Source organism: Pongo pygmaeus, chromosome 20, assembly GCF_028885625.2.
Source record: "Pongo pygmaeus isolate AG05252 chromosome 20, NHGRI_mPonPyg2-v2.0_pri, whole genome shotgun sequence".
NCBI classification, from domain to species: Eukaryota; Metazoa; Chordata; class Mammalia; order Primates; family Hominidae; genus Pongo; species Pongo pygmaeus.
Window position 1 is genome coordinate 18,295,964 of NC_072393.2, and position 12,909 is coordinate 18,308,872.

The 12,909-nt window shown below is 55.8% G+C and overlaps 1 protein-coding gene and 1 non-coding gene across 2 annotated transcripts; both read left to right on the forward strand.

Moving 5' to 3' along the window:
• The first annotated feature begins 599 nt into the window (after positions 1-599).
• Positions 600-4,048, forward strand: RPL18A (ribosomal protein L18a). Its single transcript, XM_054465992.2, has 5 exons — positions 600-714; positions 2,037-2,216; positions 2,839-2,968; positions 3,656-3,765; positions 3,909-4,048. Exons 1-5 carry the CDS (start codon positions 697-699, stop codon positions 3,999-4,001), a joined length of 531 nt encoding a protein of 176 aa, XP_054321967.1. The 5' UTR covers positions 600-696; the 3' UTR covers positions 4,002-4,048.
• On the forward strand, positions 3,326-3,458 carry LOC129021293 (small nucleolar RNA SNORA68). The gene has a single exon (XR_008496017.1). It is a non-coding gene; the product is annotated as a small nucleolar RNA SNORA68 (small nucleolar RNA).
• Positions 4,049-12,909: the final 8,861 nt, after the last annotated feature.

Here is a 12,909-nt window from a genome sequence, read left to right on the forward strand (position 1 = left end):
TGGATCTTGATCCATTCTCGGGCTCTCCGCGCGCTCTCCCCCAACCCCCGCTCCCCCAGGTTCTTATGAACTGGAGGCAGGCAGACAGAGTTTGAATCCCAGCTACTACGAAACACAAATCGGACCCCAAATAACAAAAACAGCATTCCAGTGCTTACTCAACATTCGTGCTGCAACATCGTTAGGAGAAAAATATATAATTTGTATTCCCATTTTACAGATACCCTCAGGTATCTGGTGGAGACCTCCGTAACACACCTCCCCGGAGGATGAGGCCCCGAGTGTGAAGCATCGGGATCTCATCGTAAACACCGCAGCCACCCGAAGTCCGGTTCAATGCTTAGGTATCCTGCAGGCGGCGCGCGCCGCCGCCCCCAGTCGCAGCCCGGACTGTCGGAGTGCCTACAACTCCCGACGTGCCGCGCGCGCCGACGCTCCTTTAAGGTCTTAGTGGAACAGGTGGAGCTTGCCTCGTTGCCTTCTGGGAAACGAAGTCTCGCTGAAGAGAGGCCGAGCTTTGAGTAGCCTGTGGATCGGTAGCCAATGAAGACGCGGGTCGCTTTGAGTGCGCGGCAGAGAAGCCAATGGGCGTGCGGCATTGAGAGGGCGGGTCTTCCGGTAGTGAAGTCCTGTTGAACGGCTGCGTGAAAAAGGACACTTCCTTTTGCGGGTGGCGGCGAGCGCGGAGAGGACGCCATGAAGGCCTCCGGCACAGTAAGGCGGGCGCGGCGCGGCAGGGGGCCAAGGGATGGGGCACGGGCCCCATCGGGGGCCTGCAGAGGTGGCGTGGGTCGGGTTGGTGCCGCGCGCTCCTGTCTGGGTCCTCCTTGGCCGCGCGCCGCCTTGTCTTGTTGCACCCAATATGGCGGCCATCGTGGGCGCCGCGTGGAGAGAGCGATGCGTGGTCTGGGCCAGCTCAGGGATCGCTGGGGCCCAAGGGCTCCGGGTCTTCTTCCCGGGGAAGGAATAAGTCGCGCAGCATGGAGGCCCGAGCCCCAGCACCTCGTCGAGCCGCCAAGTTTCTGTTTTCTTGTCTGCAATGTGGACGTGGTGGTGGAGCAATAGTATTTTCTTTCTCCCGGAATGGCTGTGAGAAGCAGATGGAAATTGCTAATAATGAGCCGAAACGGGGAGCGTGAGGCTTAACGCTGTGACACATACTGGATAGGATCAAACGGCATTATGGCGCAGAGATAGGAGAACCTGGACTCCCATGGAGTGGGTGTATTATGTCCAGATCTCCAGCCTCAGTTTTCTTGCTGTCAAAGGGGCGGGCCCCATCTTTCCTTTCTGAACGTGTGGTGCCGAGGCCAATGGGTCAGGTTCACAGTAAAAGTAGGAACTGCGATAATTTGTGACTATTTTTCATTGATACTAGTGAAAAGCTGGCGAGTTAGTTTCAGAGGTGGTTTCTTTGTGTCGTATCACAGAACCTGGACTTGACCAAAGATTCTCACCTCTGCATCTGTAAACCGGGAGCCTTCCCTGGGCCAAATGTTTGGATTGCAATTGGGAAAACGGAGGCAGCCGCAGCTCGCGTGGCGACAGTGCAGGGATCCCAGGGCTGGGGAGAGACCTGAGGTCTTGTCCTAGTTCTGTCTGGAATGGGCTGTGAGATCCCATGCTGGTCACTGTCTGTAGGCTTCAGGGTGAAAGAAGATGTTGGCTGCATGTTTTGAGGTTCAGAGTGGCTGTTTCACGGGGACTGCAAAGCAATTCAGGACTGCAGCATGAAGAAAGGAGGCTGTGGGTCTAAGCCTCAGCTTTCCTGGTCTGAAACCCTTAGCCCAGGCAGAGGAGAGGCAGGCAACTCAATTAATCCTCCCTGGAGACCTCCCTCTCCTCAGTTTATTTTGTGGATAAAGTTGTGGTCGGGAGCGTGACCCACAGTCACCAGGAATCCACATGGAGGCCCTGGGGTGGCCCTGTCTCCTGCTTCCCTAATCTATGGTCACTAGGTGCAAGAAAGGGAGTGAGGTGGATCTCCACAGTTGCCTCTGGGTGCTGGCCTTAACCTCACTCCTGTTTCCTTTCAGCTACGAGAGTACAAGGTAGTGGGTCGCTGCCTGCCCACCCCCAAATGCCACACACCGCCCCTCTACCGCATGCGAATCTTTGCACCTAATCATGTCGTCGCCAAGTCCCGCTTCTGGTACTTCGTATCTCAGTTAAAGAAAATGAAGAAGTCTTCAGGGGAGATTGTCTACTGTGGTCAGGTATGGAGAGGCCGGGGCTACATGGGGTCTGGAGTGGATTTGCGCCTCATGGGACATCGTGCATCTCAAGAATTAATCAGACATCGACCAGGCGCAGTAGCTTACGCCTGTAATCCCAGCACATCAGACATCAGAGCCCTGGGTTGTGTTTCTGCCTGGGTCACGGGACTGGAGCAGAGTTTATGTGCCATTTCCCTGATTAGAAAGCCAGGGACCCAGGGCGCAGGTGGGTGGCATGGTGGGACACCTTGGTTGGTGCTGTCTTCCCTGGGGCCTTGTCTGTCAAGTGAGGAGAGGTGATGGCTATCTGGTCAGTGGGTGGTAGCTGGGTTGACCCAGACAGGTTCCAGGAGACTTGAGTTCAGGAACTGCCTCTGGGGCTGGGTTGGTGTCCGTGGCAGAAGCCTGGACTTCAGGCTGTTGCCATGGGAAGTTCCATTACCTCAGGCTCCCCGAGGGTGCTTGAAGGTAGGTGGGGCTGGGAAACTGAGGTACAAGAGTCTGGCCGTAGAGTAGGCCTGGAGCCTGGGGTGTGCTTTAGAGGCTGAGGGTTCAGTGAGGACGGGGCTAGGGCAGATCCAGCTTGCTGCTCTCACATCTCCCTGTGGGCTCTCCTTGGCAGGTGTTTGAGAAGTCCCCCCTGCGGGTGAAGAATTTCGGGATCTGGCTGCGCTATGACTCCCGGAGTGGCACCCACAACATGTACCGGGAATACCGGGACCTGACCACCGCAGGCGCTGTCACCCAGTGCTGTAAGCCGCCTGTCCCGCCTCCATAGACCCTCCTTGACTCCCTCACACTGAGGCAGGGCAAATGCCAGAAGTTCCCAGCACAGGAGAGTCTCAGAGCTGGTGGCGGGGCACAGGAAGACGAGAGATGCCCCAGGCCCCAGATGGCTCTTTTCTGAGAGCCCTGTCAGGCTCGGTTGTAAATCACATCGCATCTGGAAACTCCCTTTTTGGGTCTGCACCTTGTTTAGACTGGGATCCACATCACCACTGTTTTCTGGGACCCACTTAGAACTGAATTGAACCCCTGCCCGGTGTTGGGAGCTGGCACCTTTTCCCTGGCTCATCTGCCAGGGTCTGTGAGACCCCCACACCTCCCTGATTGCACCTAAACCCAAGAATCACTGTTTCTTATAGCGGTGGTTTAAACAGAGGTGCAAACAGCAAGTGGATCTTGTCGCCTTTGAGGAGCTGTGTCTGTGCCCCTCAAAGTGAATTTGGAGGTTCCACAACTCTAGTGGCCAGTGCCTGCTGGGACCCAGGCCTTGGGCTATCTCGCTTCTCCCCCACCACCTTCCCGTGAGCCCCGAGCCCTCAGGCAGTTGCTGTGACCAACAGGATGTGTCAGGTCATTGGGCAGGCACTCAGGAAGTTTGCTGAATGCCCAGAGCCCAGGCAACACCATCACCCTGGCCCCGCTCCTTTCCACAGACCGAGACATGGGTGCCCGGCACCGTGCCCGGGCCCACTCCATTCAGATCATGAAGGTGGAGGAGATCGCGGCCAGCAAGTGCCGCCGGCCGGCTGTCAAGCAGTTCCACGTGAGTGCCCTGGGGGACTCCCTTGGAGGGAAGCGCCTGCTCTGACGCAGGAGCCCAGTGGGGGGTGGCTACACTTCGGTGGCCCCACAGGATGGGGTGTTAAGAGGCTTCCAACCCCCTCAACATGCCTCCGCTCCTCACAGGACTCCAAGATCAAGTTCCCGCTGCCCCACCGGGTCCTGCGCCGTCAGCACAAGCCACGCTTCACCACCAAGAGGCCCAACACCTTCTTCTAGGTGCAGGGCCCTCGCCCGGGTGTGCCCCAAATAAACTCAGGAACGCCCCGGTGCTTGCCGCGTGTTTTCTTTGCACACTGCAGAGCTCAAAGGGGTGCTATGAGAGGCCAGCCCAGTCACCTCCTGGGGTGCAGCTGAGCTGCCATTTCTCTGTCCTGGGAGGGGTCTTCAGAGCAAACAAACAAACCCTCACATCCTCCTGTCCTGGAGTGGGCCCTCTAGGCGCCCCCACCCCTGAGCTCCCTCTTGCTTGGTCAGTTCTCAGCCCTGCTGGCAGCCCGGGGCTATGAGCTGCAGCGGTACTGTTTGTCCTGGGCTGCTAAATCTGTCCCAACTGCCTTGTGAGATACAGGCCTCCCAGGCCCCCCTGCTGAGTCTGGACCAGGGAGAGTCTCCCTAGATAGTGGGGTTGGGGGTTCACTCCCTGGGGATTCCCCTAAGTCTCTGGTTCCCAAAGTTCTCAGAGTAGACACAAGAGGGCACCCGAGGGGCGCTCTCTGCCGCTTGGGGGCTGTTTTCCCTTTCACTGGTTGGGGGCCTCTTAGATGACGCCCTCATGTTGCCCAGGGAGGTCAAGGACTCACCACAGGTACTTGTCTCCAGGAAACTGCTTCAGGCCTGGAAAATTCCAGGTATGACACTAATCCCACCCTGGCTGAGTCCTGTCAGGTGGAGGCTAAGCTGGCATTGGAGAAGCTTGAGACACAGCCAAGAGCTCAGGCTCTGGGAGCCTCCCATCCTTTGTTGCGTGACCTTGGGCAGCCCTGTTCTGGGCCAGCGGCCCTTCTGGGGCTTGCTGTCTTGATCTCAACATCAGGTTCCACATTGATGTGGGAAGTGACGCTGTGCAGGTGCTGGGGGCAGCCTATGGGGCCCTCCTCTGTCCCAGAGAGCCCAGGATCAGGAGGAAGCCAGGACTAGGTAGTAGTTATGGCTTTTTGAAAGAGGGTCTTGCTCTGTCCCCCTGGCTGGAGTGCAGTGGAAAGATCATGGCTTACTGTAGCCTCGACCTCCTGGGCTCAAGTGGCCCTCCTGCCTCAGCCTCCCAAGTAGCTGGGACTACATGGGCACCACCACACTCAGGGCAAGGACACAGCCTTTCCTCCACCTGTGGAGGAGCTGTGTGGTTTCCAGGAAACCAGGCCTCTTCCAGCCTCACCTGTGGGGTGTTGCGACACCCAGGAACTTGGAGAGGCGCCCAGAGCCTGGGCAGGGTCAGCACACAAGCACCCATTCTGCGTAAGACCCAGGCCTGAGGACAGCCCTGTAGACCACAGAACCCCACGGGTCCCCAACAACTGGCTCCTTCCCACCCTAGGGCCTTTGCACTTACCTGGAATACCACGGATTCCCCCAGGCTGGCCTCACTCGAGTTTTACAAACTGCATGTGGGTTCCCAGGACTGGGCTGTATTTGATTTCTATCCCCCACTAATTCTGAGAGGGCAGGGGCTGTGTGTGTCACCCAATGTATCCAGGAGGGGCTCAACTTTTCCATGGTATCCTTTTTGCTTTGGGAAAGCTCTTTACATACACAGGGCAAAAGCTTGGGAAAAGTCATACATTCTTCCAGGATATCTTTATTTTTTTGAGACGGAGTCTTGTTCTGTTGCCCACGCTGGAGTGCAGTGGCACAGTCTCAGCTCACTGCAACGTCCGCCTCCCAGGTTCAAGGGATTCTCCTGCCTCAGCCACCAGAGTAGCTAGAATTACAGGTGCCTGCCACCACGCCTGGCTAATTTTTTGTATTTTTAGTACTGACGGGGTTTCACCATGTGGGCTGGGCTAGTCTCAAACTCCTGACCTCATGCCACCTGCCTTGGCCTCCCAAAGTGCTGGGATTACAGGTGTGAGCCACCCCGCCTGGCCCAGGATGCCTTTTGATGTTCCTCAGAGTATATTGGATGGCGGGTGCTAGCTGGAAATTTTAAAATTTTGTCTGAATTTCATTCATCTTGTAGTTTCTAGTACAAACTCTCCTTTTTCCATAAGGGAATCTTCATACTTAAGTGCCACCCAGAAAAGAAAATACATTTCCTAACCTCCATAGCGATGGCCAGGTGTGGCTCATGGCTGTCATCTCAGCACTTTGGGAGACTGAGGTAGGAGAATCACTTGAGGCCAGCAGTTTGAGACCAGACTGGTAGACATAGCGAGACCCTGTCTTTACCAAGTAACATGAGCTGGGTGTTGTGGTGCACACCTGTGGTCCCAGCTACACGGGGGCCTGAGATGTGAGAATCACTTGAGCCTGGAGGTTGAGGCTGCAGTGAACCATGATCGTGCCACTGTACTCCAGCCTGGAAACAGGACGAGACCAAACAGAACAAAAATACAGTAGTGATGTGCCATTTCTGAGAAAGAACGTGTCTGGCTGGTGTGTGGGCATGATGGCCAGTGCTCCAGCAGTCATTTTGGACTATGAAGAAGCAACACACAGGAGCAGTGAGGGAGGATCTCCGGTATTTGACCCTGTGCAGTGCTGCCGCCCTCCCTGAGGCTTGACCCTTCTACCCCCTTGATTAGAACACGGGGAGGAGACATGAGTCCTGCTTAGGCTGTAATGGAGCTGCTCTGTTAGATGTGACCTTACCTTACCTTGAGCTGGGCCTGAAGCAGGGCGTGGCACTGTGGACTCAGGCCATAACTGCCTGGAAGTCCCTGCCCACTCTGAGCCATTTCTTCCTGTATAAAGTGAGGGTGGTGATCCCTCCAGGCTGCAGGGCGGGCGAGGTGATATTAGGTGAGTTGGACGATGAGACATCAGGAGAGTGGAAGGCACGGAAGGCTCAGGGCCCCACCAAAGCCCACTGCATACCCTCATCTCCACCTCAGTCCCCTCCCTGCACCTTGGAGCCCCTCCAGGGCTTCAACCATGTAGCAGCAGCCTGGGAACCACTTGGGTGAGCTCTGCCCCAACCAGCTGAGACATGGAGGCCAATCCCATTATTGAGGGGCCATTGACAGAGGATGAATGTGCTCCCAGATACTAGCCTCCACCTATTCACCCACCTTGCCATCTACTCAGCGTCTCATAAATGTGCCCAGAAGCCCCTCTACCACCGAATTCCCCCACCCCTTGCCAAGCCCCATCCTTCCATTCAGTCAGATTCCTCCACCATCCAACTGGCTCCCTGTCCGTCCATTCATCCACTCAATCCACCCACCCCAACCATTCATCCATCCACTCATCCACCTACCCATCCATCCATCCACCCATCCACCCATCCATCCATCCGTCCATCCACCTACCCATCCAGCCATCCACCCACCCACCCATCAACCCACCCACCCATCCATCAACTCACCCACCCATCCATCAACTCATCCACCCATCTATCCACCCATCTATCCATCCATCCACCCACCCACCCATCCACCCATCCATCCATCCATCCACCCACCCACCCATCCACCCATCCATCCATCCATCCATCCACCCACCCACCCATCCCATCCATCCACCCACCCACCCACCCATCCACCCATCCATCCATCCATCCATCCACCCATCCACCCATCCGTCCATCCGTCCATCCACCTACCCATCCAGCCATCCAGCCATCCACCCACCCACCCATCCATCAACTCACCCATCCATCCATCAACTCACCCATCCATCCATCCACCCATCTATCCATCCATCCACCCATCCATCCATCCATCCACCCACCCACCCATCCCATTCATCCACCCACCCACCCACCCATCCACCCACCCACCCATCCACCCACCCACCCATCCATCCATCCATCCATCCATCCATCCATCCATCCATCCATTCACCCATTCAACCACCCACCGGTCGATACATACATCCATTTATCCATCTATTCATCCATCCATCCATCTATCCACCCACTCCATCCATCCATTTACCCATCCACCCATCTGTCATATCAAATCCTCTACCCAACCTCCACGCACCCACCCTCACCCCACACACACCATCCCTTTGTTGCAGCCTCAATCGTCCTTGAGCCCCTACTTTGTGCTGGGGCCTGTGTTAATTCCGGTGTGGGTGATTGAAGGAATAGACCCTGGTTCTTTCTCAGGAGGGAGAGGAACAGTCACAACCCCATGCAGAGGCTGGGCGTGGTGGTGGTGTGCCCGTAGTCACAGCTACTTGGGAGTCTGAGGCAGGAGGATCACTTGAGCCCAGAAGGTTGAAGTTGCAGTGAGCTGTAACCTCTCCACTGCACTCCAGCCTGGGCAACAGAGCGAGCCCCTGTCTCAGAAAAACAAATACAAAAAATAAGCAAACAAAAAGAACCACCCCTGGCTGTTGAGGAGAGGAGGTATAAGACCAACCAGAGCGAAAGCCCTGGGGCTCCGCAGAAATGGATCCTTTCACGTGGCTGTGAGTGGGGCCGATAAGGCAGAGGCTGGCCAGTGAGAGCCTGGATGTCCGCTGGGGTCTGGAGCGGGACAGGTCCTACCCGGGCTCACCCAGTTAACCCAAGGATAAGCAAGGACAGGAATCCAGGAACTCCTCCCACCTCCTCAGGTGCTGAGGCGCTCCTGGGTCTCGTTCCTGGGCTTGTCAAGGTGCCAGGTGTCACCTCGGTAGGGCCGTGATCCCTGGGGGAGCGACATTCAAAGCCTCCCCTCCCTGACCCGCCCTGCACTTCTGCTCCTGAGTCAGAACCAATGGGGACAAGAGCAGTGCCAAAGCAGGACAGACGAGTAGGGACCCCAAGAGACCCCAGCCCCAGTTCCTGCAACCAAGAGAGACTATATGAGAATCACAGAATCTGAGACTCACAGTTGAGTCTCAGGACTTAGAATTATGGAATCTTTTTTTTTTTTTTGAGATGGAGTTTCAATCTTGCTGCCCAGGTTGGAGTGCAATGGCATGATCTCGGCTTACTGCAACCTCTGCCTCTTGGGTACAAGCGATTCTCCTGCTTCAGCCTCCCGAGTAGCTGGGATTACACGTGCCTGCCACCATGCCTGGCTAGTTTTTTGTGTTTTTAGTAGACACAGGGTTTCTTCATGTTGGCCTGGGTGGGCTTGAACTCCTGACCTCAGATGATCCACCTGCCTGGGCCTCCAAAAGTGTTGGGATTACAAGCGTGAGCACCGTGCCCAGTCGAATTATGGAATCTTACAGACTGCAGCAGCAACAAGGAAGAATAGTTTGCATTTACTTATTTTTTTTAGAGACAGGGTCTCCTTCTGTCGCCCAGGCTAAAGTGCAGTGGCGCGATCACCGCTCACTGCAGCCTCAACCTCCCCAGCTCAACCAATCCATCTGCTTCAGCCTCCTAAGTAGCTAGGACCACAGGTGCACACCACCAAACTCCGCTAACTTTTAAAAATTTTTGGCTGGGCACGGTGGCTCACACCTGTAATCCCAGCACTTTGGGAGGCAGAGGCGGGTGGATCACGTGAGGTCAGGAGTTCGAGACCAGCCTGGCCAACATGGTGAAAACCCTTCTCTACTAAAAATACAAAAAACAAACAAAATTGTAGAGTTGGGGTCTCACTATATTGTTCAGGCTGGTCTCCAACTCCTAGCCTCCAGCCATCTTCCTGGCTTGGCCTCCCAAAGTGCTGAGATTACAGGCATGAGCCACCGAAACTGGCCTTTTTGCACTTGTTGAGTGCAGAGTTGAAGTTCAAGGACAGATTCTGGCTCCCCATGGCGTGGGTTCAAATCCCACTGTCGCTCCTAGCTCACAGAAGGAGAACTGATGTCCAGGGCCACCCAGCAGGCATGCTGCAGTCACAGAAGCTCACAACTTCTCACCCTAACCCCTGCTGCATCTCCCAGGGAACCAAGGGGCAGGGGACAGCGCCCCGACACTGCCGCCACCCTCCCATTCCTGCACATTCTGTTCACATTGTCTGCCGCGGCCTTGGGCCCTTCCTAACTCACATCCTGGGGTCCTGCTGCCCGCTCCTGTCATTGGAATCACAGTCAAGGAAGGTGTGACCTGATGCTCCCCACTCTGCTGCTTTTCCTCTCCAGGCTCACAATTCCCTCCCCTAGGGCAGGAGATGGTCCCGCCCACTCTGCAGGGGCCTTCACTCCAGGCCTCCTTAGGAATTCCAAAGTGCATTCCAAATCCACCCTCCTCTCCCCACTCGGCAGCCACCCCACTCCCGCCACTTGGATATGACCCATTTTTCAGAATCTAGAAATCTCATCAGACTCCTCACCTGCTCCGAACTCTCCTAGAGTTCCCCAGCACCCTCAGAACAAAATCCACACCCCTTCCGGAGGCCCAGAAGATACCCCGTGATTGTCTGTCTCCGCTCAACCCGTATCCAGGCTGGAATTCACTGGTGTGATCACTGCTCACTGCAGCCTTGACCTCCCGGGCTCTGGCGATCCTCCCACCTCAGCCTCCCAAAGTGCTGGGATTACAGGTGTGAGCCACAGCGCCCGGCTGAAACGAATATTTATCTGCTGGTGAGGTCAGGGCCATCACCACCCTGGGGAGGGTCCACCTGGATCATGCTGTGTCCCCAGCACCTGCCGGAGGGCCCTGCACACAGTATGCACTCAATGAACCGGCCTCAGCCCAGGCCTCTGGCCACAGCCTGGACCCCCACGGTGGGAAGAAGAGAAGCTATGCCTTCCCAGAACTTCCCTGGAGAGAAGGGGTCCATTTACATGTATTTGCACAATTTGCATATGTTTACATTGGTCGGCAGGGCTTTGCAAGTAGGGGATCCCGCTCGGATCTCCCATTGATTGATTGATTGATTGATAGAGACTGTCTCGCTCTGTCGCCAGGCTGGAGTGCAGTGGCACGATCTCGGCTCACTGCAACCTCCGCCTCCCGGGTTCAAGCGATTCTCCTGCCGCAGTCTCCCGAGTAGCTGGGACTACAGGTGCGTGCCATCACGCCCGGCTAATTTTTGTATTTTTAGTAGGGACGGGATTTCACCATGTTGGCCTGGATGGTCTCGATTTCCTGACCTCGTGATCCGCCCGCCTCGGCCCCCCAAAGTGCTAGGATTACAGGCGTGAGCCACCGCGCCCGGCCTTGATTTTTATTTATTTATTTATTTATTTGTTTGTTTATTTATTTATTTTTTGAGACAGAATCTCTGTCGCCCAGGCTGGAGTGAAGTGGCGCGATCTCGGCTCGCTGCAACCTCCGCCTCCCGGGCTCAAGCGATTCTCCCGCCTCAGCCTCCCAAGTAGCTGGGATTACAGGCACCCGCCACCACGCCCGGCTAATTTTTGTATTTTTAGTAGAGACGGGGTTTCACCATGTTGGCCAGGCTGGTCTTGAACGGATCTCAAGAGACCCATCCGCCTCGGCCCCCCAAAGTGCTGGGATTACAGGCGTGAGCCACCGCGCCCGGCCGGATCTCCCCTTTTCCAACCGGGTTTCCAGAAGGATGCCTGACCAGGGTGGAAGGGAAAAGAGCTTGGTGCCTAACCCACTCTCCTGGCGAGGGCAGGAGGTACGCGCCAGCCGGCAACAGGTGCCCGTGTAGCCGCCGCAGTGTCACAGCCCTAGGGGGAGGGACAGGCCCACCCTGCACAGCGGAGAGGGAGCAAGAGGATTGTCCGGGGGTTACGTGGGGACGCGTGGAGAAACGCTGGACCCAGCGGGAGCGGCCTGTGCAGAGGGTAGGCCAGAGGAGGCCACCAGGGGGCAGCAGAGGCTGGCGAGAAGCGCTCGAAAGCCCTTTTTTTTTTTTTTTTTTTGTTTTTTTTGGAGACGTGGTCTTGCTGTGCTGCCCAGGCTGGAGTGCCGTGCAGTTCTCGACCACAGCTCATTGCAGCCTCGACCTTCCACGCTCAAGCGATCCTCCCACTTCAGCCTCCTGAGTAGCTGGGATTACAGGCATGTGCCACCACGCCTCGCTAATTTTTGTATTTTTCATACAGACGGGGTCTCACTATGTTGCTCAGGGTAGTCTTGAATTCTGGGACTCAAATGATCCTCCCACTTCAGCCTCCCAAAGTGCTGGGATTACAGGCATAAGCCATCATGCCCGGCCTCTGACGCTGTGCCATTCAACCCCCAGGATTTCAGATTCCACCAGCTTATGGAGAAGGGAACCAAGGTGGAGATGCATGGTTGCCCAGAAAGTTGGAGGCTGAGCTGAGACTTGAACCCAGAGACCAGAACCTCCAGAGGTCAAAGTCCTCCTGGGTCCCCCAGAGAAGGGCCCTAAGATGACAGCTCCTTGGTCCTCATGGTAGCGTGACCCCCCGCAGTAGACTTTCTCCCACACCCAACCCTGGTTTCCTCATCTATATGATAGGGGCAAGCCAGACCCTACCTCCCTGGTGGTCATGGCCTCCACTTATTCGGGTTCATAACCTTAAAGGCCTCCCGCACCACCTCAGTGATCCATTTATGCCTGGCACAGGGCCAACTCTCAGTGCATATCTGCAAAGGAACCAATGAATGAATGAATGAAGTGATAAATGAATAAAGGAATAAATGAATGAGGCACTTATCATGTACCAGGCTTTTGTTACCAGTCCCATTTATTCCTCTGAGGCAGGGTCTATTTTATCCTTGTTACAGATGGGGAAACTAAGGCCCAGGGAGGAGCAAAGTCTTCCCCAAGTATGTACCCACTCAGGACTTGAGCTCTGAATGTCTCCCAGCCAGCTTAGCCCAAGAGCGGGGTTCAGTGATGCCCACCCCCTAAGGCTCTAGAGAAAGGGGGTAGGCCCACATGCCAGTCTGGGGGTGGTAAAGCCAGGTAAGTTTGCTTTATGGGTCCCCTGAAACCCTGAAAGTGAACCCCAGTCCTGCATGAAAGTGAGCTCCCCATAGCTCAAGGTATTCAAGCACAATGCGGCTTTGAGTGCTGAAGCAGGCTGTGCAGCCTTGGATAAGTGACATGCCCTCTCTGAGCCTCAATTTCCCCACCTGTCAACAGCAGACAGTGACAGCTGTGATCAGGGGATCACAGTGCATGGGGAT

Excerpts from the sequence above, each read along its gene's own strand:
- RPL18A (XM_054465992.2), top strand. Across the intron at positions 2,217-2,838 it reads AGATTGTCTACTGTGGTCAG|GTGTTTGAGAAGTCCCCCCT; the intron begins GTATGGAGAGGC and ends TCTCCTTGGCAG. Across the intron at positions 3,766-3,908 it reads CGGCTGTCAAGCAGTTCCAC|GACTCCAAGATCAAGTTCCC; the intron begins GTGAGTGCCCTG and ends CGCTCCTCACAG.